The following is a 25,146-nucleotide window of genomic DNA, read 5'->3' as shown; positions in this document are numbered from 1 at the left end:
CACCAGAGCCCAGAGAAGCCGCTGTACCAGGGCCGGGCCGGGCAGGACCGACCCCCTACTTGGCGGGGGAAGCCACCGGGCGCAGGAGAAGCCTGGCCCAGCTCAGGCTGGCTCTGTGCTAGAGCCGGGGCCAGGACCCAGGAGTCCCGACGGCCAATCCTAGAGGCGGCAGCTGCTGCGTTTCCCCCAGCGGCTCCCCCCTCGCTCTTTCCCGGCCAGCCAGCGCCAGCCACCCGCCCGGTCCCCCGGCCTCTCGGGCGGGCTGGGGCGGGGCGCGCGCGGGCGGGCGCGGGAGGCGGCTCCCGGGCGCACGGAGCCCCTGGCTGCAGCCGAGGCGGATGCGCTGGGAAGGAGCCGGGCCGGACGGGCACATGCAGGGAGCGCGGAGGCGGCAGTTCCCGCCAGCGGCCCCGGGCTCCCAGCAGCCGGGCGGGTCCTTCTACCAGGGCAGGTGAGCGCGTGCCCCGGGCGCCCCGGGAGATGGGCGGGTGGAACCGAGCCGGCCGGCCCTGACCTGAACCCTGCGGCCCCTGGCCCCAGCCATGGCAGGCTCCGGAAAGCCTGGAGGCCCGGCTCGTTTAAACGGGGGCTCGGGATCAGCCCGCTCGGTCCAGCCCGGGCCAGGAGCGATGGGACAGGGAGGCCCGTGCTTAGGGCGCAGGTGTGAGCCCAGCCCCAGTTACTGCCCCCTGCTCCAGCCTGCGGGGCCCCGTCTGCGCCCTGCTCTCTGCTTCAGAGCCGGCAAATCCCGCTTCCCCTCCTGCCATGCCGAGGGGAGCACCGGGCCCGGGCCAGCCCCGCCTGCGCTGCTCCCTTCGCCAGTAGCCACAAAGCCGAGAATCGGTCCCGCTTCTGGAAAGGGCTCTCTAGCCACCTGCTCCGAAATTCTTCACGGTAGCAGGTTTGCCCCATTACACGGCTGCTGCCCTCCCTTCAGGCGGTGTGACTGACCGCCAGGGTTCACTGGGCCATGGTCTCCTAGAGCTGGGTCTCCTTCACTCTTGCTCTGCTTAGCAGAAGTGCAGGCCCTGCATGCACTTTGTTAGCGGTTATTGAATCAACAACACTCTCTTTACTCCCCAAGGTCTGACCCATTCCTCCAGTTCTGCATGTCTCCCACCTTGCCTCATCCACCCAGAAAATAAATAATCTTTCCAAAACACACTGAGACACCACCACACAGAGCAGCTGCCACGCTGCCCTACAGCCAGCCTAGGATTATACATCAGCCTAGCCCACCCTTCCCCCAACTTCTGCAGTGCAAAGTATCAAAAGTGAAGCTAAAAGGCCTTTTACTTTCCCCTCCTCTTGTTCTGTCACCCCCTGACCTGTCCCCTGCTGCCTTTTTCTTCCCAAATAAGAGCCCCCCTTACTTGTCTGTATACATTAAATCCTACTTTCCTTGCACTACAGATCTTAGGAGTTTGAAAAGCAATTATGTGAATTAGGAGCCTAAGTAGGCACTTGTGCCAATAAGATTTAAGTTCCTAAACTACTTGCTTGCTTTTGAAAATTTCACTTCTTGGTTCACTTTTTTACCTTCAAAGTGCCATGGAGGCGTCTGGCACTACATGGATAATAAATCTCTTATATACATACCTCCAGTCAAGGGAACGCTTGTGGCAGATACATTTTGCAACAAAGAAAAGAATCAAGCCCAAGGATCCATACTCCTCCTGTACCCCCAGCTGTAGTGTCACAGAGGCAGTGTAGATATTGAACTCGGGGCTGGAGAATGCATGGAAAGGATGGGTCATTTTATGAACAGAGACCTGATCTACACTAGGAAATTAGATCAGGATAATTGTTAAAAAAAGCCACACACTTCTGAGCAACAGAGTCAAATTGACCGAACCCCTGTATAGACAATCTAGGTTGATAGGAGAATTCGCCTCTCGGGGAGGTGGAGTACCTATGCCAATGGGATAACCCCTCCTGTCAGCATACATAATGTCTTCACTGAATCGCTACTGCAGCCTTTTACGTGTAGACAAGCCCAAAGTCTCACCAGACCACTGGCTACCAGAGAGAAAAAAAAACTTTGATAACATTAGATTTCCTTTCCAGTACTATCACTGGTTCTGTATTGTAGCTTGTTTAGAATATGCCCCTGGGTAAGACAACCTATCTCCATTGTGAGCTGGACACTTAAGAACTAAGCTTCAACATTAGATAATATTTTAGCATTTGATCTCTCAAAACAGTCTCAAGGGCAGTAGGTTTCACAACTGTGACATTAATGTAAAGCTGCTATTTACCTCTAGGTGCACAAAGGCCTGATCCCGCTTTCGTATTCGAGGGGAAGACTCCCATTACTTCAGTGGGAGTTGGATCACAAGGCATACTAACGGCAGTTTGCACAGGCAGACGGAGAGAACAATAACCCCTAAATTAGAAAATTAAGGTGGACTCGTTTCCAGTGTCGCACCATTTCTTTTGCCCTTTGAGTGTCATTGGGCTGCAAAGCTTTGTTAGCATCTCTGCAGGAGAGATTGCTGGGGTAGTAACAGTAAGGGTTTGTCATGCAAAGTTTAAAAATAGTTGTATTTAGTTCAACACTTAAAAGAAGCATGTTCCCCAAAAATACTGCATACGTGCTTATTTTTAGCAAGTAAAATATTTTTTTACAAGAGTTTGTTGCTTTTGATGAATAGTGCTTTGCATTTCAGTACTGCCTGTAATCTAAGGATTTTAACCTTTGCTTGTTCCTCAGAGTGCAGTTCAGCTTTGTCACACAGCAAAGTGTAAGAGAAGCAGTAGGGCACAGGGATAGGGCACTGAACTGGGTGTCCGTACACCTGGATTCCAGTCCCAGCTTCTCCAATGATCTGTTGTGTGACCTGGGGTTAGGTGCTTCAGTCAGACATTGGGCACCAGCTGAGCAGTGGTGCCTAAAAGTCCCCTAGGCTTCTGCTGGCAGGCATTGCAAAGCCACCTAAGTCCTGCTGCTGCCCCCATCCAACAAGCTGCTTGGAGATCTCACAAACACATCTTATCCCCCGCAGGAGTCTCAAAATAGGTGTTCCCCTGCAGTGCCTGCGGTGCACACCAACCAGAGCCTTGCACAATAAATGTCAGAGGGGTAGCCATGTTAGTCTGGATCTGTAAAAGCAGCAAAGAATCCTGTGGCACCTTATAGACTAACAAATGGATGCATGAGATGCATCCGAGGAAGTGGGTATTCACCCACGAAAGCTCATGCTCCAATACATTTGTTAGTCTATACCTCTTTGCCGCTTTTACAGGGAGTTAACAGGCTGGGAATTTTGGGGCGTGTCCAGAGTACCCAATGGTTATGGCTCCCAGTGGGGATGTGGGAGACCCAGATTCAAAGTCTTGTCCTGCCTGCTGTGGAGCAGGGACTTGGAGCCAGGTCTCCCACCTCCAAAGGGAGTGCCCTACCCACCAGGTTATGGGACATTCTGGGGTAGGTCTCTCCATCTCTTAGTTCCCTTTCCCACACTTTGTCTGTCTTGGTTGATTAGACTGGAAGCTTTTTGAGGCAGGGACTGTCACTTCATGTGTGAACAATGGAGCCTTCCTCTCCTTTGGAGCCTCGTGGTCCTACTGTAATATAAACAAAGTAGAGGACACAGTTACAGCACGGCAAGATTTTTTTGCCTGCTCTTCCAGAACCCATTCGTATCTTATTAAAATGGAGCCTTCTTAAAGTGCAGGATGGACGAAAGGGAATTTTCTTTCCATTACTGTCAAGAAAGCGACCTTCCGGAAACACATGGGCTGAGGTTGTCTTTCCTATCTCATTAATAGGCATGGGTCAGCCAAGAATGAAGATATGTTTAAGACGTCTCAGTTTCATTTTGATCTGTGGTTCTACTTCACTCTACAGAACTGGGTGTTGGACTTTGGCCGTCCAATAGCTATGGTAAGTAGGACAACTTAGCTGGCAGTGCCGGTCAGCTGAGGGCAATGGAAAGGGTGGGAGGATGTAGAAGGAACAGATTTTGAGCAGTTCAAGGAGCGGTAGGTAAAATTAGTGGAACTATGTTAGCTAAGCACAGAATTATCCCTGTACACTGGAACCCCACGGTCTAAATCCTACTGCTGCCAGAACAACTTAACTTGCATCTTCTCTGTTCTCAAGGGAGGTACAAGATGGTCTCTGATTGCGTATCGTCATCATGGTGCTATTGCTGTTGGCGCAGTGTCAATGACTGCTGCTAGCTGTACTGCTTACATGGCAGAGCAGAAACCTCAGAAGTTTGGTCTTACCTCACTACCAGCTTCCCTGCATCAAAATTAAGTGGAGAGGCTGGCAGCATCCGTCACTAATACACAGTACATTGTGCTCACCTTCAGGAACTGCCATGAGAGGAAAAAATCCCATCTATCTATTATGGCTGAAGGGTTTTCACTTTCAAGCTGTAATTTTTGGTTGGGCTACATGATCGAAGATTACCCAAGTGTCGGATACAGGAAGCCTGCAGAGCGTACTAAATAAACAATGGATTTGGAATGGGCTTCTTAACAACTAGCCACACAAATTAACAGCATTAGCTTTTGGCATTGTTGCAGGAGTAAGTGGATGAGGAGGAGAAAGAGCAGTATTTTCTCATCTTATTTCAAAGCTCCAATTTTAGGGAGGCTTAATATAAATCAGAAAATGTCTCTGAAAAATTGATAGTCAACTGGCTTTACTTCATTAACAGCTAGGCAAAGCCAAGACAGCCAGCTGGCTAAGAATTCAAGCCACAACAACTGGGATGTGACTGCAGACCAAAACTCATTCTCTTTCTTGCAATCACTAAACATTCAGCCAGTCACCGTGGGCTGCAGATGTTTTGATAAGTTATGAATGTCATGCAATACTTGTGTGGTATTTAACTCTGTTGCCTGCTCTACTTACAGGCAAGGTATTTCGAGGCTTACTGACATTTTGTTTTTCTTCTCTCCTCAGATTATTCTACCTTTAGAGTGGTTTCCATTAAACAAACCTAGTGCAGGAGATTATTTCCATATGGCTTACAATGTTATCACACCATTTCTTCTTTTAAAGGTAAACCTCAAAGCATGGACATTACATTTTTGAGCAAAACTTTCCAAAGACGAGGTTTTGCTGCAGGAATTCTTGAGGGAGGGTATGTATAACAACCCTGGTCAAATTCAGAAATCGCTTGCCAGGGGCCAGTTCCACCCAGGGTAGAACAACTCTGAAATGCTTATGGGGGAAAAAAACGGTGATTTTTAAAGAACAAGACGTTAACCAGCCTGAGATAACTGTAAAGTTCATTTGTCTTCTGACCTGCTGAGGCTAGAAATGTTTTTAGTGGATGGGTAGAAATGGTTTCATTGTCAGTAACTTGTCTAAGCCCTGGGCCAATGATCAGGGACAGATTTGATCCTTTCATCACTGCGTGGGGGTAGCATTTCTCATTCTTACTCATTTCCCCACCTATCATGAACTGTACCTCCAGGTTGGTTTCTCCTCTGCCTGTTCATAGGAACGTACAAAGTGCCACACTGTGTCACATCCATGGTCCCATGAGTTGAGTAGCCTGTCTCTGACAGTGGGCAAAATCAGAAGTTTCAGTGGAAGTTTTTATAGATTTAAGGCCAGAATGGACCATTAGGATTAGCTCTAGTCTGACTTCCTGTGTAACCTAAACCAGAGAGTTTCGGACAGTAATTTCTGCATCAGGCTAATAACTTCTAGGTGAACTCAAGGCATCCTTTCTTGAATTAAGACTTCAGGTGTTGGAGAATCCACCATATCCAGAAGTTAATTGTTCCAGTGGTTAATTACCCAAATGGGGAAAAGTTTGCATCTTATCTCAAGCCTGAATTTTTCTAGCTTTAGCTTCCAGCCATTGGATCACATGTAGGGTTACCAGATAGCAACTGTGAAAACACAGGACAGGGGGTGGGGGGTAACAGGCGCCTATATAAGAAAAAGTCCCAAAAACCGGGACTGTCCCTTTAAAAACAGGATATCTGGTCACCTTAATCATGTCTCTCTGTCAGCTACAATAAAGAGCCCTCTACTCTCAGAAAGCTTCTCCCAGTCAGAACACCCAAGAAGCCCTGCAGTAGGCAGCTATGAACACTTCTTGCTCACTCTTATTAGTTAGAAATTGAATTATGCCCTGGAGTGAAGGGTTTAGCCCTTCCAAAAAAATTTTTGGTAAATCCTTACCTTGGATGTGCGTGTTATTCACACCACTGTCCAATTCCTTTCTGAATTCCGTTAAGCTCTTGGCTGCAATGGTATCTTGTGGCAGAGAGCACCATAAGGTAGCAAAGCATTAGATGAGAAAGTATTTCCTTCCATCAGTTTTCATTTTCTGGCCTTTCAATGTAATTGGATTTCCTTTTGGAATTTTATGAATAGGAATGCCCAACCAGGGCCGGCTTTAGGAAGTGCGGGGCCCAATTCGAACATTTTCGATGGGGCCCTGGCAGGGATGACTTAAAAAAAACAGTGGAAAAAAGCCTCTCATTTCTTTCATGTATTATTTACTTTCCATAACTATATGAATAATAAAATTATTACATTGCATCATATATGCTGTTGATTGCTATAATGACTGCCGTTCACATGTGTGGTCCCTGCCACTCCCTGGGTGTGCACATGTGTGGTCCCAGCTGTTTCCTGCCCCTCATTGAGCAGGTGTGCAGGTAATGCCCTGGAACTGCAGGGCGCAGTGGACATGGGACTGGCTGAGCAGGCAGGGCTGACTGGAGTAGGGTCTGGCTGCAGGCAGGCAAGGGTGTGGGCGGGCTGGCTTCAGTAGGCCACAGGGGGTGCAGCAGGGGCTTGCAGGGCTAGAGACAGAGGAGTGCGGACTGGCTGGCTCAGCAGTGGGGTGCAGCACGGGTTGACTGGAGACAGGGCAGGGGCGGGCTGGGCAGGGTGCAGGCTGGTGCGGCAGCAGTGTGGGAGGCTGGCTGGCTTTGGCAGGGTGCAGGTGTGTGGCAGGGGTTGCTGGAGACAGACAGGGGTTTGTGGCAAGGGCTGCTGTGCACGGGGTGCAGAGCTGGCTGCAGGCAGGAGGGCGGACTGGTGTGGACAGGTCACGGGGTGCGCAGAGGCAGCTGAACTCCAGCCTTTAGTAGCCCCAACCCTTCTACCCCGGACCTTTTAAATAGCCGCGAGCGTGGGAATGCATGGGGGAGGCGGGGCTCCGGCAGCTATTTGAAGGACCGGGGTGGCAGAGGCACCTGGAGCCCTGGACCCTTTAAATAGCCCCCCTGAGCCCCTCACTGCCCCAGGGCTCGGGGGGCTATTTAAAGGGCCCAGAGCTCCAGCCGGGGTCACGGGGCTTACCGCGCTCTGGCCGGAGCTCCAGATGGGAGAGCGGGGCTTGCCGCACTCTGGCTGGAGCGCGGCAAGCCCCGCCGCCCCGTTCTCCCGGCTGGAGCTCTAGCTGGGAGAGTGGGGCCACGCTGCGCTCCCACCAGCGCTTCACTCAAAGGAGCGGGACCATTGAAGACCCCGGAGCAGACCGCAGTCGAGTACCAGGGTAAGTTAAAAAAAAAATGGTGCCTAAGGCACGGGGCCCTCTTAGGCACGGGGCCCGATTCCCCGGAATCAGCCGAATCGGCCTAAAGCCGGCCCTGTGCCCAACCCAGCATCTCTAGATCATTCATTATTTAGTATACTTTTATCATGTCTGCTCTCATTTGTCTTCTGCATTACAGCCCCTATCTTTTCCATCTCTCTTCGGACAGAATATTTTTGCTTGGCTCTTATTCGTGTTGCTCACCTCCGCACCCCTCTTTCTAATCTCCAGAAAATCATTATAAAAATCATTTGAAAGCTAAGCTTTGAAATAGATTGTCTTTATTATCATCATCTATAGAAACACCTCTGCTAAGAAGCTTATTATTGGCAGCAGAGAAAAGGGCAGGCAGAAGACTATTGTAGCTGATTTTCCAAGCTAGGAAGGACGACACAGCCAGAGCTATGGAGCTGATCAGCTGTTTCTCCATGTGAAGCACCCTTATCAAGACTAGTCTTGAGAACTTACCTTTGGTGGAGTTTAGGTCTTCAACCAGCACTAGAGAGAAGCTGAGAATGCATTCAGTCAGGAAGAGAAATTGTTCCAAAAGTCAGTCGGATTTGCAGTCACACCGACGTTTTCATTTAGACCCTTGACCCAGTGTCCCAAAGCATTGCAGGGCAAATTAATACTGTCTGTATAGAAGCCTTCCTGCTGTAGAAGCCACAGATAATCCAATTTGGGATGTTTTGGCTGCTTTGAAGTGTCTGTTACTGAATTGTCCTTTCTGGGGTGAAATTCACCCTGGGCAGAGGACCTGCACAAGATGCTAGCGATTGCCCCACCCCAAGGATTGGACCATAAGAGCTTGAGTAGAATACACACATGGTCGTGGGCAGGTTCCCATGCAGAGGAGAATTTCACCCACAAAGTTCAGCTTGACTACTGGTGGCAAAGGGTTATTGAATCCACCAAGCAATTTGACATGGTGCTTTGATTTTACCCCTTACATTAGAGCTGAGTAAAGGAAGCTTTGCCCTCAGAAATAATTAATAACCTGAAGTACAGAGAAAAATGAGTCAAACTCCTCAGAACACAGTCCAGCAGAGGGTATAGTCCAGCAGACATCTGCACTAATTGAAGGAGGAGTTAGAGCATCATACAGTAACTTGGAGCATTGCTGGAGGTGCCACTCACCACTGGAGGGTACAAAGAGACTTTCAGACAGAATCATTATGCTACTCGGAGCAGGAATGACAGAAAGCCACAGCCATTTTTCTTCTAAGGAATCAGGCTTCTGCTCATGGCTGATGAATAGATCAATTGCGCTGAGTACTATTTTGGATTGTTGACATAGTCACAGTGCTGGTGCAGTTAAGGATGGGCTGTCAGGTTTGAGGCTAAAAATATGGGGATTTATTTACAATTTTTATAGGAAAAAAAATCAATAAAACCCGTTTCCTGGTCCCCTGAGCTATCTGAGCTATAGGGGGAGTTAGGAAACCGCTTCTCCTCTGGATAGGGGATGCTGTAATTGCCCAGCAGAAGATGCAAAGAATGCCTCGGAAGCATCTGACAGGATACGGGGCTGGGCAGACCCTGGCTGGGATCTGCTCAGGTGACATACAGTTTGCAACATTGTGTAGAATGACTTGCTTGTTGGGGATGATTTTGGGTGGGGGGAGGAGGGGATGGACAAAGACTTAAAGCTGGGATTTTACAGTGGCTAGAATCGCTCGTGTTTTATTTCCCCTCTGTTTCTACCTTCTGCATCCTGGTTCAGACACCTTTAACCAGCCCCTTGAATTGCAGCTCATTGAAAGGTCCCCTAAAACCCTGCCCAGATCAGTGGTCTATGTCAGCATCATCATGTTCGTCATGGGAGCGAGCATCCATTTGGTGGGCGACTCCGTCAACCACCGTTTGATTTTCAGTGGGTACCAGCACCATCTGTCCGTAAGAGAGAACCCAATCATCAAAAACCTCAAACCGGAGACACTGGTAAGGACGCTTGGGTGTGCAGCAGCATGTGTTTTAAACTGCCTGATTTTTGTATACTACGGTGACGCCCCCGCTTGCCTTTCTAACCCAGCTTCATTCCATTGCAGATTGATTCTTTTGAGCTGCTGTACTACTATGATGAATACTTAGGGCATTCAATGTGGTGAGTTTTACACTGTGTCTCATAGCCGCAGAATGTAGCAGGAAGTAAATCTGTTCAGTAAAACACCCAGTCTGGGAGACCCGGTTAGAGTTCGTTCCTATAGCAGGTGCCAGTAGCACAAGTCATCCCTTGGAAAACTGCCCCAGCCATTTTCGCTCTGTCCCTGTCACTGTCCAGACCACTCGCTGTTATTGACAGCAGGAGGACTCTGTTCAGAGCCAGGCTGTTATCGATGTAGGATGAGCAGTTGGAGCCCTTGAAGTGGGCAGCTGTGTAGGGCCCTTAGGACGCGGAACATCCTTGCAGGCACAAGTCACCATTCTGCAGGCTCGCTGCCTCTCATCTTTTTCCCCTTTCAATGTTCTTCCACTCAAGGAGCATCCTACTGGGGCACGTCTACACTGCAGTTAGACACCCGTGGCTGGCCTGTGCCAGCTGGCTCTGGCTCCCGGGGCTCAGGCTGCAGGGCTGTTTAATAGCAGTGTAGACATGCAGTGGAGTCAGCCTCTAGGACCTGCGAGATGGGGGGTCCCAGAGCTCAGGCTTTAGCCTGAGCCTGGAAGTCTGCCCAGCAATGAAACTGCCCCGCAGACCGAGGCGGCTGGCACAGGCCTGCTGCGATTTATAGTTGCCGTGGAGCCATACCCCTTAATGAGTAAGGCTGGACTTTGCTCCTTCAGCTGGGTCTCCCCAACCCAGCTCCAGCCAGGGAGTGGCTCAGAACCACAGTCCAACCATGATAAGAGCCGAGCAGGCAGCTGTGGGGAGCCACGGCGGACCCTCCATCGCTCTGGTCATGGGGCCCAATCAGCCCCTGGGCCCTGTGTCTGCCCCCTGGGCCCTCCGCCCAGGGCAGGTGGAGGGTCTGCCACGGCTCCTCACAGCTGCCCACCTGCTCTTGCCGTCAGAGCCCTGCGCGGATACAAAATGTGTATCCACATCCGCAGAAATGGTCCACGGATATAAAACGGATCCACGCGGATTTGCAGGGCTCTAGATACGAGCAGCCCCCATCCCTGAGGAAACGGTCACTGCTCTGTGTGCAATTCATCCCAGTAGTGGATTTTAGCATGGATCCTATAGTGTCCCTACTACAAAATGGCACGAGGCCTCCTTGGACATTGCAAATATAAATACTTTCACCCACAAGCTATTGTCACATCCCTGCAGTGCTCTGTGAAGCAAACTCAGTTTGTCTTAATAGGGAACACAAGTCAGCTGGCCCTTAACCGAGGCTCATTCAGTCTGTTTAAACCCTAGACTGGCGATGCCCGGCGTTTGAAATGCTGTCTTTCCAAATGGCTCAATTTTTTAATAAAGTTCCTAGGCTTCCTATCAGCCAGAGAGTGCAAAAAATGCCAATGTTAGATGGGGAACTTGGATCCCTTACTAATCAGCAAACTCTTACTTGTCCTCTGAGAGGCAAGGAAGTCTGTTTTCCTTTGAAAGCGCTTTGCATCGTCCCCCCCTTATACAATAGCTCAGTGCTAGGCATGGCCAGCACTTTTCATCTCCTACCTGCACAGCTGTAATCTTGTGGCTACAGCTGTGACGATAACAGACGGGGCTGTAGCATTACAATCAGCACAGTAGCATGGCCCTGAATGCAGACTATGCCTTCCCATTGGTGCAAAGTTTCCAGCAAGCCATCGACCTCAAAAGTCGAGACTGGCCTTGGCCAGTTTGCAGGTTCACCAGAAATGGCCTGTTAGCCTCCCTCCTTAATTTTGTTTGCCAAAAGGGTTCCTAGGTTTGGCCGAGGAAACTAGCCAAATCTGAGGCAAAGCTGTAGCTACAGAGTAAAGGGTTTCAGCCCTTGCAAACTTACTCGGCTATGGAAGGTTGTGAAAAGCCTCAGAAGTAGCTTCAGGCTCCAACATGGAGAACGGCTTATCAGCCTTGTCTACACGGCTGTTTTTAGCCCCAGAGCGCGAGCCCCATCAGCCCCCGTCTGTAGATTCTGGCTCTGAGTCGCTGCCGTGGGTGGGTTTGCAGTCTGGACGTACCCTGTGAAAGGAGGAGTCCCACGTCTGTCTCAAGCTGATGTGCTAGAATGGGGTTTTATTACTAACAACCTGACCACAGCTTTCTTCTCCTGGCACAGGTATATTCCTTTCTTTCTCATACTCTTTATATATTTTACCGGCTGCTTCACACCCATTAAAGAAGAGAGCAGAATGCCATTAGCCGCCTTGCTCCTTATGGGGCCAAGCAGCCTTTATTACTGGTAAGTTAGCTAAGCTCCAGGGACAGGTAAGGGACATAGAAAACTAGTGAATGTTTGAATAATGATACAAGTGACTACATGGCTCCGATAATAGGTAATGGGAACCAGGGCCGTCCAGAGGATTCAGGGGACCTGGGGTCTTCGGCGGCAGGGGGTCCTTCTGCTCCGGGATCCGTAGCGGGAGCCCCCCGCCGATGAATTGCCGCCAAAGACCCGGAGCAGAAGCAGCTCAGGGGGCCCGGGCCCCATAAGGGTTTTCCGGGGCCCCTGGAGCGAGTGACGGACCCTGCTCCGGGCCCCCAAAAAACTCTCATGGGGGCCCCTGCAGGGCCTGGGGCAAATTGCCCCACTTCCCCCCGCCCCCCGGGCGGCCCTGATGGGAACCTGGCTGGTACAGTAACTGGCACTACAGACGTAAAACCGCCTCTGTATGAGACTGTGGAACTTTTTTCATAAAATCTACTGCCCATCTGCTCCAAAATCTAAACCTTTTTTGAAGTTGGGAGCCCTTATGGCTGCACAGAAAAGCTCTCAACCCTGATCCAGATGGGAACAGATACAGTTCCTCTGCCTGAGTCATCAAACCCCTGGATAGTATGAACAAGAGCCCTGCACGGGACTGTTTTTTTAATCCCACTCCTACCCACTCTCGCATTCTTTCTTGGATTATATCCCACTCCCACCTGCAAAAACCTTCGAGCCTGCAAGAGAGATACAGATTCCCCCCTGCTACTTCCAAAAATAAAATAAAATAAAATAAAGGTCAGTTAATGTATTACACACATCAACAAAATGCAGACACAATTTTTACCACTAAAAGAATAAATCTTGTTTAAGCATGTAAAAAAATACTTTAACTCGTTATGATAGACATCAAATCTCTTTCTATCCCTGTTTAACTATTAAAACCTGTATTTAAAGAAGAAAATCTTGCTTGACACTGCTGAAATTCTATTTATGCCCTTTTCTTCTCAGTGACTGTTATCTCTGAAACCTAAGGATGGCCTTTGCTGATCATTTTAGCAAAAGATGTCCAGTTAATGTGCCTATCCACAATTCCAAACCCTCCATAGCTGCCCAGTCCCCAGCTGCCAAAACCCCCAGCTCCTCCCTGTCACCTTCTGCGGTGCCATTGTGTGTTTTCAGGCCAGTGTTCATTACTCTATGGGAAAGGTAGGGGGCAGCCTATATTAACTCAGCAACAGTTGCTGTTCTCATACATGTTAGTTCACTATGAGCCAGCATTTTCATGCAGTTCATCTCCAGCTGCTGCATCAGAATCACCGGACCCGTGAGGATACACTTACACAGAACCTCTCGCCCCTGTGTCGCACTCTTGAGTCATGCTCGTGAGAAAAAGCCATCCCCACATGTCTCACTCCAGTTCATTGAGTGAACACTCGGAGAACCACCATCAGTTGGTACCTACATTAGTCACCACAGCAAGGAGGCCAAGGATGAATAGATGTAGAGCCTAAACTATCCACTCGGCCTGAGACATGCCCCCCAGAGCAGGGTTGGAGGCACACTGGAAGGTCTCATATCACCCATTCTGGAGACAGATGCTCTGGGACAGGCACTGTCCAGCAGTTCAGTGCTCTGGTGGGAAAAGCAAATTGGTGGATGCAGTGGGGGAAATAAAAATTCCTTTACTATGAGATGTCATGGAGAAGTTGGCATTCGTGGCAGACAGAGCTGGCCAGGAGTGGCTTAACAAATGACTCAGCATCCAGGGCCTGCTTTCTGCATCAGAACCTTTGCTTTGGAGCTAGCAGGCTGTCAGTCACCTCTCCTTCCTAAGGGGCAGCTTGCATCACCACTTGGGATCCAAAATACACCCTTCCTACCCCCGCCCCCTAGGGTCTGGCTGTCCTGCCACTGTGACTGAGTCTTGCAGCCCAGCTAGACAGCCTCAAACTGGCACACGAATAATAGCTTGGCTGTGCCAGCTCAGGCTGGGAAGCCTTTGGGCGTTAGGGGGCTTGAGAGCCCGAGCACCAGCCTAAGTCGCAGTGTCCACGCTGCTCTTTGTAGCATGCTACCATGAGTCTGTCTAGCCAGGCTGGGAGACCTGCTCCCAGCTGCTGTACACGGGTACCCTGAAATGTTGCCCATGTACTATACCAGACTTTTGGGGCAGCAGCTGATTCCAGCCTACACCATATATTTGCCTGGTTAGCATGAAAAACCCTGAATGCTGCTTCACCATCTCACCATCCCCTAGCAGTGTTCGACTGAGATATTATGCTCTCTCGACTTATTATGCTCTCTCGACTTTGGATGTTCCATCTTGATTTTATTTGTCGTATGCACAATCTGTAGAGCCTGGAGCACACAGTGTTCCATGCAGCTTTTAGGAACATTCACCTTTCCTGTGCAAGTCAAGCAACCTTATTTTAAGTTAGTTATAATAATGGAAATCACCTGATATCAGTCATCTAGGCTTTTTAATATATAAATAAAGTCCCCTTCATCTGCATGCTGCTTTCCTGCTCTGTGCAAGGCTTTCCAGCTCTGCCTCCTTAACCAGAATAGCCTTTGGAGAGAGGGCTTATTTATTTCCCATTTTCATTATTCTCCTCTTTCCAAATGCTTTCCCTGATGGCCGCCAAACAGCTTGTCATTTCAGAGATTATGTTCTCTCTTATCCAGATCTTTTCCCCCTGCCAAGATTGTATTTCATACACTAAATTAATTTTTTAATAGTCAAATCAGTGTAATGATTTAGCCAACTCTCAGTTTCCCCATTCTAATTTCCTTTAACTACATCAGCTTGGAGTTCTGCAGTTCATGTTCTTACATGTATTTAGGAAAGGAAAAGATTTAAAAGCCAGGGGGAGCTAATTCCATCGCGTCTCCCTTCTCTAAGTTCCCTTTTTGGTTCGGATCTCAGTAAGCAGTAACCCATTTGATCATTCTGGTTTGGCTCTGTCCTGCCTCTCCCACTGTGATTTATTAATAAATAGCTGTTCTAGAAAGCCTCCAGTTAGTTTCCAATTTTCCTAATTCACTTGGCTGGCATCTCTAAGTCTCTCCAGGACCGCAATACATAGCATCATATTGATTCACACCAAGAAACATGGCATGACTAAATATGAGAGATATGGAGCACTATAAATGCCAAAAAAAAAAAAAAAAAAAAAAACCCAAAATGTTGGCTTTACGGCATTCATGAAAAATGCCAGCCACCCGTTTTAAAAATAAACTTCTACCTCTAGTGGCCCAACCCTCTACAATTGCTAATGCCCTGTCTGTCCTGGGGTCTTTGCACTGATGAGACCACAGCAGTGCAAATCCTCAGTGTATACATGATGCAGCAGTGTAAGTCTGATGCACTGGTATGATCTGCTCTGCTAAATCACACTGGGACAAGATCCGTTTGCACAGGTGCAGCACATCTGCATCAGGGTTTGCACTGGAGTGACTGCCTCCTGATGTAAACACTGGGGCCTAGTGGACTGAGAGTAAAACTAGGACTCAGGATTCCCAGCTCAGCTACTGGCTTGCTGGGACCTTGGGCAAGCCACCTCCCATCTCTGTGCCTCAGTTTCCCCATCTGTAAAATGGGGTGAATGGTATCTCCTTTGTAAAGCTATATAAGAGTGAGGAGATATTTTTATTATAATATAGTTACAGTGGTGCAAATTTCCTTAGTCTAGACAAGTCCCAAGTGTAAAGTGTGTGTTGAACCTCCCAGCCAATCAGCTTCTGCCCTGCGTGTTTCGCCCTCCCTCATCCGTCATGTTGAAGCTAGACTCTAGTCAGGTGGGAAGAGAGATCGCCAGTTTTAAAATCACACTCTGAACAAGATGGGCAAACACATTGAGTTACTTATGGTACCGGTTACAACTTTCGGTTATTAAAACAGATTTAGAATATATAGTTTTTTTAATTTCCACATTGAGAATTATCCTGACAACTGACAAATGTAAAGACGCTGCCCTGCAGCTAAGTTTCATTTTGGCTGAGCAAAGCCCTCTAGGTATGTGCGGTGGAAAGAGTTTTAAAATTTACCTTTGAGAATTTAAGCAGCTCGGACTCTCTCTCACCTTGGCCAGTGAAAGTCAGTTACTGTCAAGTTCCCGGCATTGCAATGGCTGCATGAGGGAATGTTTATTTGAAAACATCTGTTCATGTATGAAATATAGGGAAGAGGCATGAGGCAGTGGTCTGAGCATGAGACTAGGAGCCAGAAATACTCCCCTCTGGGGAGATCCCTTAATCCCCTGCCTCAGTTTCCCCAGCAGTACATAATACCAGTTACTCCCCGTGAGGATTAATGTTGGTAAAGGGGAAGATTTTCCAAAGGTACAAGACACAGGTAGTTGCTCAGCTCCCACTGAAAGTCCCGAGTCTCCCCCCAAGGTGCTTTTCATCCATCAATAGCTATAGACGGGCTAAGGGTTATTATTGCTAAGTGGTCACAGGGGCACTAATGATATTTTTGCATTGTAGGTACCTTGTGACAGAAGGTCAGATTTTCATGCTCTACATTTTTACCTTCTTTGCCATGATGGCTTTAGTCATGCGCCAGAAACGGAAAGGACTGGTCTTGGACAGCAATGGACTCTTCCTCTTCTACTCTTTCATTATTACATTGGTCTTAATTGGCGCTTGGGTGGTTTGGCTGTGGAATGACAAAATCCTCAGGAAGAAGTATCCTGGCGTCATTTACATTCCAGAGCCCTGGGCCTTTTATACCTTACACCTGAGCAATCTCCATTCGGCAAAGGAAGGTTTTTAAGTGGCGATATCTTTGGAGTGGTTTGCAAACAGATCTCTCGCTTTTCCTAATGTTACTGACCATGGTAGCTGGACCACGTGCTGTACGCTAACCCGACCAGGGAGCAGAGGTTTGTTTGAATCGGAGGGGAGGTGTTAAGTCTGCTGTGAAATACTTGCACTAGTGCATTGTAAGTTACTTTCCCAAGCTGCCATTTGACGCGTTCTCGTTTGCCTTGAGTGCAGGTACATAACGGACCTTGGAGGGAACGCTGACAGATGCTAGTTGGTACCCAAACAGAATGCAGAATGGCCTAGTCCTGGTGTACCGCAAAACTTTGTCCTAACGTAGCAGATGATGGGGCATTTCCCCCTGTCTTTGGTAAAGGGCCAGCCTTTCCTTTCTGAGCCGAACGGGGGAACTGCTCTCATTCCTGGACCTCTGGAAACATGCCATGCAATGACATCAGAGCAGCGGTTCTCTATGGGTCGGGACCCCATTTTAATGGGGTCGTCAGGGCTGACGTTAGACTTGGTGGAGTCCGGGGCCAAAGCCCAAGCGCTTCAGCCTTGGGTGGCAGGGCTCAGGTTACAGGCCCCCCCCTCAAACCCCAGGTTTTTGCTTCCCCCAGCACAGGGCAGCAGGGCTCAGGCTTTAGCTCTGGCCCTCCTGCCCAGGGCAGCGGGGACTTGGGTGGGCTCAGGCGTTGGTCCCTCCTCCTGGGGTCATGTAGTAATTTGTGTTGTCAGAAGGGGGCCACGGTGCAGTGAAGGTTGAGAGCACCTGCTTTAGAGAACTCATCCTCTGAGCCTGGCACAGCCGAGTAATCCAACATCTTGGCATGGATCCTTGTGGGCAAAATTCATCTCCACCTCCCATACTACATACACAAAGGCATTGAGTTAGGGGCCACATGGGGCTTGGAGCAGGCAGGGCAGTTTAGCCTACACTTGGGGGCTGCTATTCCAGCCTAGAATAGGGGCTGCAACTGTGAGTGCCACTTACACCGGGGGTCATGGGCATGTGTATTTTAGACCCATGGCCACATTCTCCCCACCCTCGGCCATGCACTAGGGTCTGGTATTGTGCACAGGGATTGTTAACAGAGAGAAAGTGAAACTAAGCATCTTTGCACGAGTAAGCTACACATGCCACAGCTGCTTTAAAGCAGAAGACACCCCCACACACACGCACACCCCCAACAGGAACCAAAAAGCAAACGCATTTGGCAACTCATGGATGGCCAGCAGGTTAGGAGTTAAGGGATAACACCCTCTGGATCCTGCCACCCTACATGGGGACTCTCGCGAGCTGGCTTTAGTTCCTCCTGCCCGTTGTGGGTTTGGACTTTGCGAGTGTGCTGAACACTCGGGGCAGGAGACCAGCTAACACCACAGCAGTGAGTGGCTGGAAGGACTGATCAGACCACCCTGAGCGAGGCAGGACTGGGACTGCACAAAGGGTTACACTCCCTGCATTAATGACGTGGCTCACACACCCTTCCCTCGCCCAGCCATTTCCACCCCAATCTTTCCCCCCAGCCCAGCTGCTCCCCGCACACTTGTTCTCTCTTTCCACTCACTCCTCTCCCTTCATTCTCTTCCAGGCAGGGTGGCAGCTGGTATCTGGCGTGGTCTCTTTCTCAGCTCCCTCCTGGACCATGGCATCCCCCAGAGGGGAGGAGAGGGGAGCTGCAGTCCTGCCTGCTCTGGGGACTGGTGCTGTAGCAGGATTCTGTCTGCACCCCTCCCCTCTCCCACTGCTGCCTGCTTACTCTGCTTGTGTTGATTGGCAGGTGCCCTTCAGCTGTTCCCCACTGACAATACATTACTATAGGCTTAAAAATAGTGCCGGGTTTGAGGAAACGCCTGCCCTGTAGCCCTCTGTAACCTGTCAGGATAGTTACAACTATATTAGCCAGCCAAGTGCGTCGCTTCGACTCAGTGAGAATTTGGCCAATAGGTTTTACTAGATTCCTGTCTCTGGACAGGACCAGAGTAGCCAGGGATCCTTTTAATATCCCCTCCCACCCAAATTCCTACCTTCGTTTCCTCACTCTCCGGATATACAGTATTAATGCAGACTTTGATTTCCCTTCCTGGAAGCCTTTAACGAAATAAAACAGGAGTCCAGGTTTAACCTACCTGCAGCTCAGACTGACTTCAATGCATATCTGCCAATTCTTCAGCTTATTCCCCTGCCTCTCAGCACAGCACGGGGCTCGCCAATCCTGCCAGGTTCTGAGTGCCATCTGCATGCACTGGTAGCAGCGAGACTTGATGATCTTCAACGCTGCGCAGGATCAAGACCAAAGGGTCTCTCTCTGCAGCTTCCTTGTTCCGCAGAGCTGAAGGGAAGACTCATTTTGCTGGCAGGGCAGCTTGCGGATAACGCTGTGATTTTAAGTGGGCAAACCTGCAAGAATCAGAGACACAGAAGTCAGTTCTTGTACCTGGCAGCTCCCAGGTTCTGCATTTCTTTTCAGGTGACCTGAAATGAGGCCTGTTCAGCGACTGCCAGACTTTCAGTTGAATTTGGCAGCTTGTCAAGCACAATCTAGTGATCCCTTGAGTGGAAAGTGTCTGTGTAAGTGTAGAATATACTTGACTTTGAATCAGCCACGTTCCTCCATTATTTTTGCATGCTACATCCAGTCTGGTGTCGGTAGCTCCTTGTGTCCTTTGTAACACAACTCACTAATTCTCTTCTAATACTCAGGTAGCGAACACTTAATGCAATATGTGTGCAGAATCTTTTTGAACTAAAGCTTGTTTTTACCTCCTGGAATTCTGTGGCTAATCCTTGTAGTTATTTGTATCTGTCACATCGTATTACATCCTAGTATGGCACAAGACAAGTATAAAATGAAGTGTTCTCCACAAAACGAATTCCAAAATAAAAGCATTTGCGTATGATTGGAAGTAGTTATTGAACTAGTTCTGTTCTTTATGGGAGGCCTGAGAGTCTTACAATGTAAGTGGGTAACATATAGGCAAAGGGACAGGCAGATGCTCAGATTCACTCTTTTGCAGGTGAAACACCAAACCATTTAGTATATTCAGATCCTGCACACAATGCTGTATGTAGCCTGACATGCTAGAAACCTCAGGCTTCTGAGGATTCCTTTAGACTGGCTTGAAAATCTTAGCTGGATGGATAAAGACCAGCTACATTCGAAGTCTTAAATTCCTTATCACTTAAGTGTAACGGGGGGGAAGGTGTAGCCGAGAGCCAACTGAAAATGTTGCTTAAGTTTTTTCAACAAAAAACTGCTTTTTAAACAATACAAAACAGCATCTCAGGCAATTTCTGTATCCTTCAAACTCCCTTTTTTCCACAGATCAATTGAAAACTAATCATTTTAAATATGGGGGGGTTGCCCTTCTCCGGGGCTAGAGGGGGACAAAGCGTGGAAAAACTTGCATTTTGATTCCATCCGGTTTGAACAGAAATACATGTTTGGTTTCAAGTTTTCATCAAAAAGTTTGGGGGGAAAAAAACAAAAAAATTGAACATTTTTTGTTCAAAGTAATTCCTGTTTTTCAACCAACCCTGAGACTGTAGCTTTGTGTGTTTCTTTACAATGTATAGTAAAAGGCCTAGACATAGATTCCCCACCTCCTTCAATATTTTTTCTGACCTCTCCCCTCATATTATAAATATATATTTCTCTTCTTAGGAATATCTATCTATGGGTTTTCCTAAGCAGAGAGCTAGGAAAAGGACTTTCAATGTTTGCTCCAAGTGGTTTAATTAAATAAATATTAAAACTCTCTTGTCTGTTTTAAACAGTCTCAAAATCACTGCCCCTTTCTCTGGTGTCAAATCTACTAACTCTTCAGACTTCCACAGGCAGATAAGACCTGCCAGCTTTGCACTATTTAAAAAAAACAAAACCAAGCACATCTTTCAATCCTCCTTTATACACCATAAAAGCAGACAAGATTAATTCTAGTCACTTTCTCAACAAACTGGCCAATCAGAATATAAACATCAACATCTTTTACAGAGCAAAACCTGTTGCAATTTGCTCATAGAGTGCACAATTCAAAAATTAACTTCCTCTCTTGCCCAACAGCAAAACCCTATCAAGGGTGACTAATTATAAAAAAAAATCCCCTTCTGTCCCTTCTAAACAACCTCATTAGATATTAGTGATTCTGTGGGCTTGTGTCTAAGTGTTGGTATTTAAGCACAGCATGAGGTCCATTGCAGTCTATTGAGGATTACCAAGCCTTTTATACTCAACCTGGAGTTGTTTCATTATTGAGTCTGACCTAAGGCTGAAGGCGACCTCAAATTAGACAGAGAAAGAGTCTGCCCGTGGTTTCCTGCTCCTTTATAAACCCTTCTTGTGCAAACGCTCCTTAAAGAATTCTGAAATGGTGAGCTTGTTGCAGGAGAGATCATTTTATTAGAACTAGTGTGTGTGCCTAGTTGATTAACAGCTGTTGTTGGTAGTTGGAATCCAACCCACAGCATGGATCAGGTCTTGTATCCATGGCAGCAGGATATTTATTACAGTTCCTACCACTCTCCACCCAGGATTGGCGGACTTTAGCCCTTAATCAAATAGAAAGGTAGGAGAACACAGGGACTGACTCTCTGACCACCAGATATAAAACAAAGGGGGGGAGATTCCTTAGCAAATGGTGAGTGACAAACGTTTTTGATCTATTTGAAACGTGCCTTATTGTGCTACATTCAGAAATTGAACTTTTTCTTCCCCTCTTTCCTGTTTCCGCTATAGGCAAAATTTCTGTCCCAGGATCAAATTAATGGTATGTACAGTTGCTTTTTAACTAGCAGGATCAGTTTAACAAGTTTGCCGCTAACGGCGTTTCTCATTAAAGGGCCTCCTTCTGGGGAGTTTACTTCGTTGTTTAACATTCTCATAATTCTTGAGGTGAACTGTCTCTGCTAGCTAATGTGTTTTAAAAGATGCAGTCAGCCGGAGACGTCCTCTCTGCAGTCGGCTGCTGGGATGGGGTGCAATTTGGGCTAGCAAAGGAAAGGGAGCAAGAAACTAGAATAATCGTACAAAACATTTGTATATATTGTTCTTAAAATCAAAGAATGTTGGATTTCACAGGGAAAGAGGTTTAACTCTCCCCCCCCCCCAACCCTTTAACATTACATCTCTAGACAAAAATAAGGGAGAGAGGATATTTAAAGCAATGATTTGAGATACTGACGCAGTACTGTATAGCTTTGGACCTCAAGCAAACCCCTAGAAAGGCAGGCGAAGGCTGGTTTTGTGAGCAAAGCACAGGATGGAGGCAGAAGGACCGAGTTCTAATTCCCACTTCTTCCTGCGTGACCCTTGGCAAGTCACTTACCACCTCTGTGTTCTCTGTCTCAAAATGGCCACAACAGCTATCTGCCTTATTAACCACTTGGAAAGAGCAGCGGGACCCTTGACTGGGAGGCTAATAGAAACATTGGTTTGATTATATTAACCCAGGTGGGGAGCAGGCCCAGGGATTGGAGGGTGCTGTTTTGGAGAGGTAGGCAGACAGCTAAGACGGGATACCTGGGAGAGCGAATGGCATGAAGCAAGCAGCTGCTGCTGGCCCTGCACAATGCTAGCAAGCGAGGGGGATCAGAAAAGGACCCATAAGGGTGGGAGAAAGTCAGGTTATGCAGGACCTAGAGATCCAGCTCTGAGAAAAGTTCTGGAAATCTTTCATCTCTGAGCAAGTCCCCCTGCGCCACTTAATTCTTCATCCTGACACACCAGGAAAGCACTGGGGGCGGGACACACAAAACTTTGGCTTTTGAGCAGAGTCAGTTGGTCCAGAACTGTTTACTGAAAGCGTCTTTTGAAAGGCAAATCAGATACAACTAGGACAGGCTTCCTTACACCCCAGGTACAGTTTCCTGCCCTTGGGAGCATGTCTCTTAGCTGGAGCTGGTAGGAACATGTCTCAGGAAAGGTACTACCACGGCATTGTCTGCTCAACCACTCACAAAACTCTGCCCTTTAACTCCAGGAAAGAGTTCATCACAGCACAACCCCCATCATCAGCAGTCACAGGATAGAAAGAGGTTGGGCTCCACATAGCCCCCTGTACCCCCAGGGTAGCTCAAGGAACTGTACAAATTAACAAATCTAATGCTGGTGTGTGTCAGGACCGAGTAGCACAGCAAACAGGACAACCCACAAGCTCCCATTGCCCAGGACAGCGCGATCTGCTGCTAAGGTTATTTTTATTAAAATATCTGTAGTTCAGAATTCAATTCACAAAACACAGCAGAACTAACATGCACACGCGACAGCAGGTCAGTCAATGGTGTCCTCTAGGGCCGACAGCAGCCATTAGTTCTGTCTGCAGACTGGCCTAGGTCAGCAGAGCGCCGTTTCTTATCACTGAGTCTCAGGGCAAGGCCTCCAAAGGCTTGTGAGTGCAGTAAAAAGAACTAAAGAGGCCGCGTTTCCACGAGGTCCCCATCGTGTGACGCACTTTGCATTTCTCAAAACAATGGCCCAGCACCAAGCACGTTGCTGGCATTGTCTCTTGGGGTGCAGTCCTAGCTCCATGAAGTCAATGGCAGGTTAGCCATTCGCTCTAAGAGGATTTCACCTCCAGAGACCGGGGGGGGTCTGGGCTCACCTTTGGCCTGGGATTGCAGGGCTAAACCCCCCTCCTGGGATGGGTTAGACCATTTTGGGGGGTCTGACTAGCACAGCCCAAGTGTAAAACCTACCTCCGCTCTTTTTTCTCCTGGGAAAAAACAGCATTCGCGCCAATGTTCAAATTCAGAAGGCACATTGGAAAGAGAATGGCCTATTAGCCACTGCAAAGCTCCCACACAGCGAGCAAGTTTCACAGTCCCCACGAGGCACAAGAATCCTCACCTCATCCAAAGGACACACCTCATGCATTGTACACACTGCACCATGACTGAGCCATTCACTGCTGGATCTAGTCCCTTAGCTTCCCCCGCAACACTGCATTTGTGGCATGAACTCTTAATGGTGGGTGCAACAGACCCACTAGTGCCAAGACAGTTAATTTACTTTTGCTCAGTCTTCGCACTTGTCACAAAATCTGTCCAGCTGCACTCTACAGCCCCAATTCACATGATCCTAATTAGCGGAGAGTAACCAGCCTCCAAAAACCAACATACAGGCTCACCTAATTGCGCAACAGAAAGCTCCGAGATCAGGCTGCTGGAAAACAATAAGGAAGCTTGCTTATTGCTAAAGTACTGGCCTGCTCCATCAGCCCAACTAGTTAAAATCCAGACTTACTTTATTAGATAAAGGCGTCAACCTTTAGAAATTAAGGATCCATCTTCACCGACAAATTGACTGTTCTTTAGCCTAATCTGAGGAGATAGGTCCATACTGTCTCAGTCATCTTAATAAAATCTGCTACTAATCAGATCCTCACATAGCTGTGGCAAGGTTTTAACCATCTTCTCAAACCATCCCTCTGTTTTCTATGATTCCATGGCTGTGAAGTTTCCACCTTTACTCGCCCCTGCCACAGAATCTAAACTCTTATTTCTAGCCCTTAAAGCAGCCAGGGTAATCTTCGAATGCAAGCCGTTGCAGTGAATGTCTGCCAGTCTCCATACACAGCAAAGCTAAGGAGAACTGCTCCTATTCATCTCAGGGCAGAGTTAATCTTGAATTCCGTTTCCATCATGAGATGATTGGGAAGAAGGTGAGAAAAAGGTTAGCGAGACTAGCGCATATATTTGTTTTGCCGTAGCCCTGGTCATGGGGCAGAATCTCATTATGGCAGATGCTCTACGAACAAAAAACACAGATGTTACCACAGAGATCACCCCTACTCCAGAGAATGGTATTTTGGCTTGGTAGTAGGTCGCAGCATCGCAACTGACATCTTTCAGTACAGTTTAAAATGACGACATCACAGCACTGTGTGTCTAGTTCCCTATTTTCCCTTTGTTCATTTCCTTCGATTTGTCATCACGCCATGGGTCCTTTGGGAATCAGAGGGAAAAGGAGTCAGGGAAGTGAGCCGTTTGTCTCTGTAGGTTTCTCTTAGTTGTTCAGAGAATGTCGGTCAATTGTTTCAACACCACAATCCTCTTCTCATTGGTATTCCACCCAGTAGATCTAGACAGTTAAGTGTTTAAAAAGCTATTTCGCAAGCAGAGATCCTTTGCTGCTCTGATGAATGTTTAGGAGCTCAAGAACTCCATAGCTTATTAGTCTGAATATATTAAAGGAGGCTTAAGTTGCTAGGGGTTATGGAATTCACTGTTCTGTACTCCTACTCCAAACGGGTTTGTTCCCAGGAGCATCTAGAGACTCCCTAACATCTCACCACTGGATACAGAATCATAGAACCATAGGACTGGAAGGGACCTCGACAGGTCATCTAGTCCAATCCGCTGCACTCGTGGCAGGACTAATTATCTAGACCATCCTTGACAGGTGTTCATCTAACCTGCTCTTAAAAATCTCCAATGATGGAGATTCCACAACCTCCTTAGGCAATTTATTCTTGTGCTTAACCACCCTGACAGTTAGGAATTTTTTCCTAATGTACAACCTAAACCTCCCTTGCTGCAATTTAAACCCATTGCTTCTTGT

General features: G+C 48.0%; 2 protein-coding genes across 4 annotated transcripts in view; both read left to right on the top strand.

Annotated features, from left to right (window-relative positions):
• The first annotated feature begins 286 nt into the window (after nucleotides 1–286).
• On the top strand, nucleotides 287–19,495 carry CLN6 (CLN6 transmembrane ER protein). Its single transcript, XM_032764339.2, has 7 exons — nucleotides 287–451; nucleotides 3,772–3,886; nucleotides 4,919–5,017; nucleotides 9,273–9,461; nucleotides 9,569–9,624; nucleotides 11,729–11,851; nucleotides 16,307–19,495. Exons 1-7 carry the CDS (start codon nucleotides 339–341, stop codon nucleotides 16,593–16,595), a joined length of 984 nt encoding a protein of 327 aa, XP_032620230.2. The 5' UTR covers nucleotides 287–338; the 3' UTR covers nucleotides 16,596–19,495.
• Nucleotides 19,496–20,837: 1,342 nt separating this feature from the next.
• CALML4 (calmodulin like 4) overlaps nucleotides 20,838–25,146 on the top strand; it is a 16,509-nt gene continuing 12,200 nt past the window's right edge. The window contains exons 1-2 of one of the 3 annotated variants that reach the window (XM_032764341.2): nucleotides 20,838–20,959; nucleotides 21,325–21,355. In XM_032764341.2, coding sequence (XP_032620232.1) covers nucleotides 20,957–20,959; nucleotides 21,325–21,355 — 34 coding nt within the window. In that variant the 5' untranslated portion in view covers nucleotides 20,838–20,956. Of the gene's footprint in view, nucleotides 20,960–21,014; nucleotides 21,227–21,324; nucleotides 21,356–24,120; nucleotides 24,248–25,146 lie in introns of those variants that run through there. The other 2 variants (XM_032764340.2, XM_075069074.1) reach the window with 2 other exon arrangements.

This window comes from Chelonoidis abingdonii, chromosome 9 (genome assembly GCF_003597395.2).
Source record: "Chelonoidis abingdonii isolate Lonesome George chromosome 9, CheloAbing_2.0, whole genome shotgun sequence".
Taxonomy (NCBI): Eukaryota; Metazoa; Chordata; order Testudines; family Testudinidae; genus Chelonoidis; species Chelonoidis abingdonii.
The sequence above is the reverse complement of the archived record's forward strand: the minus strand, read 5'-3'. Positions and strand labels throughout refer to the sequence as shown.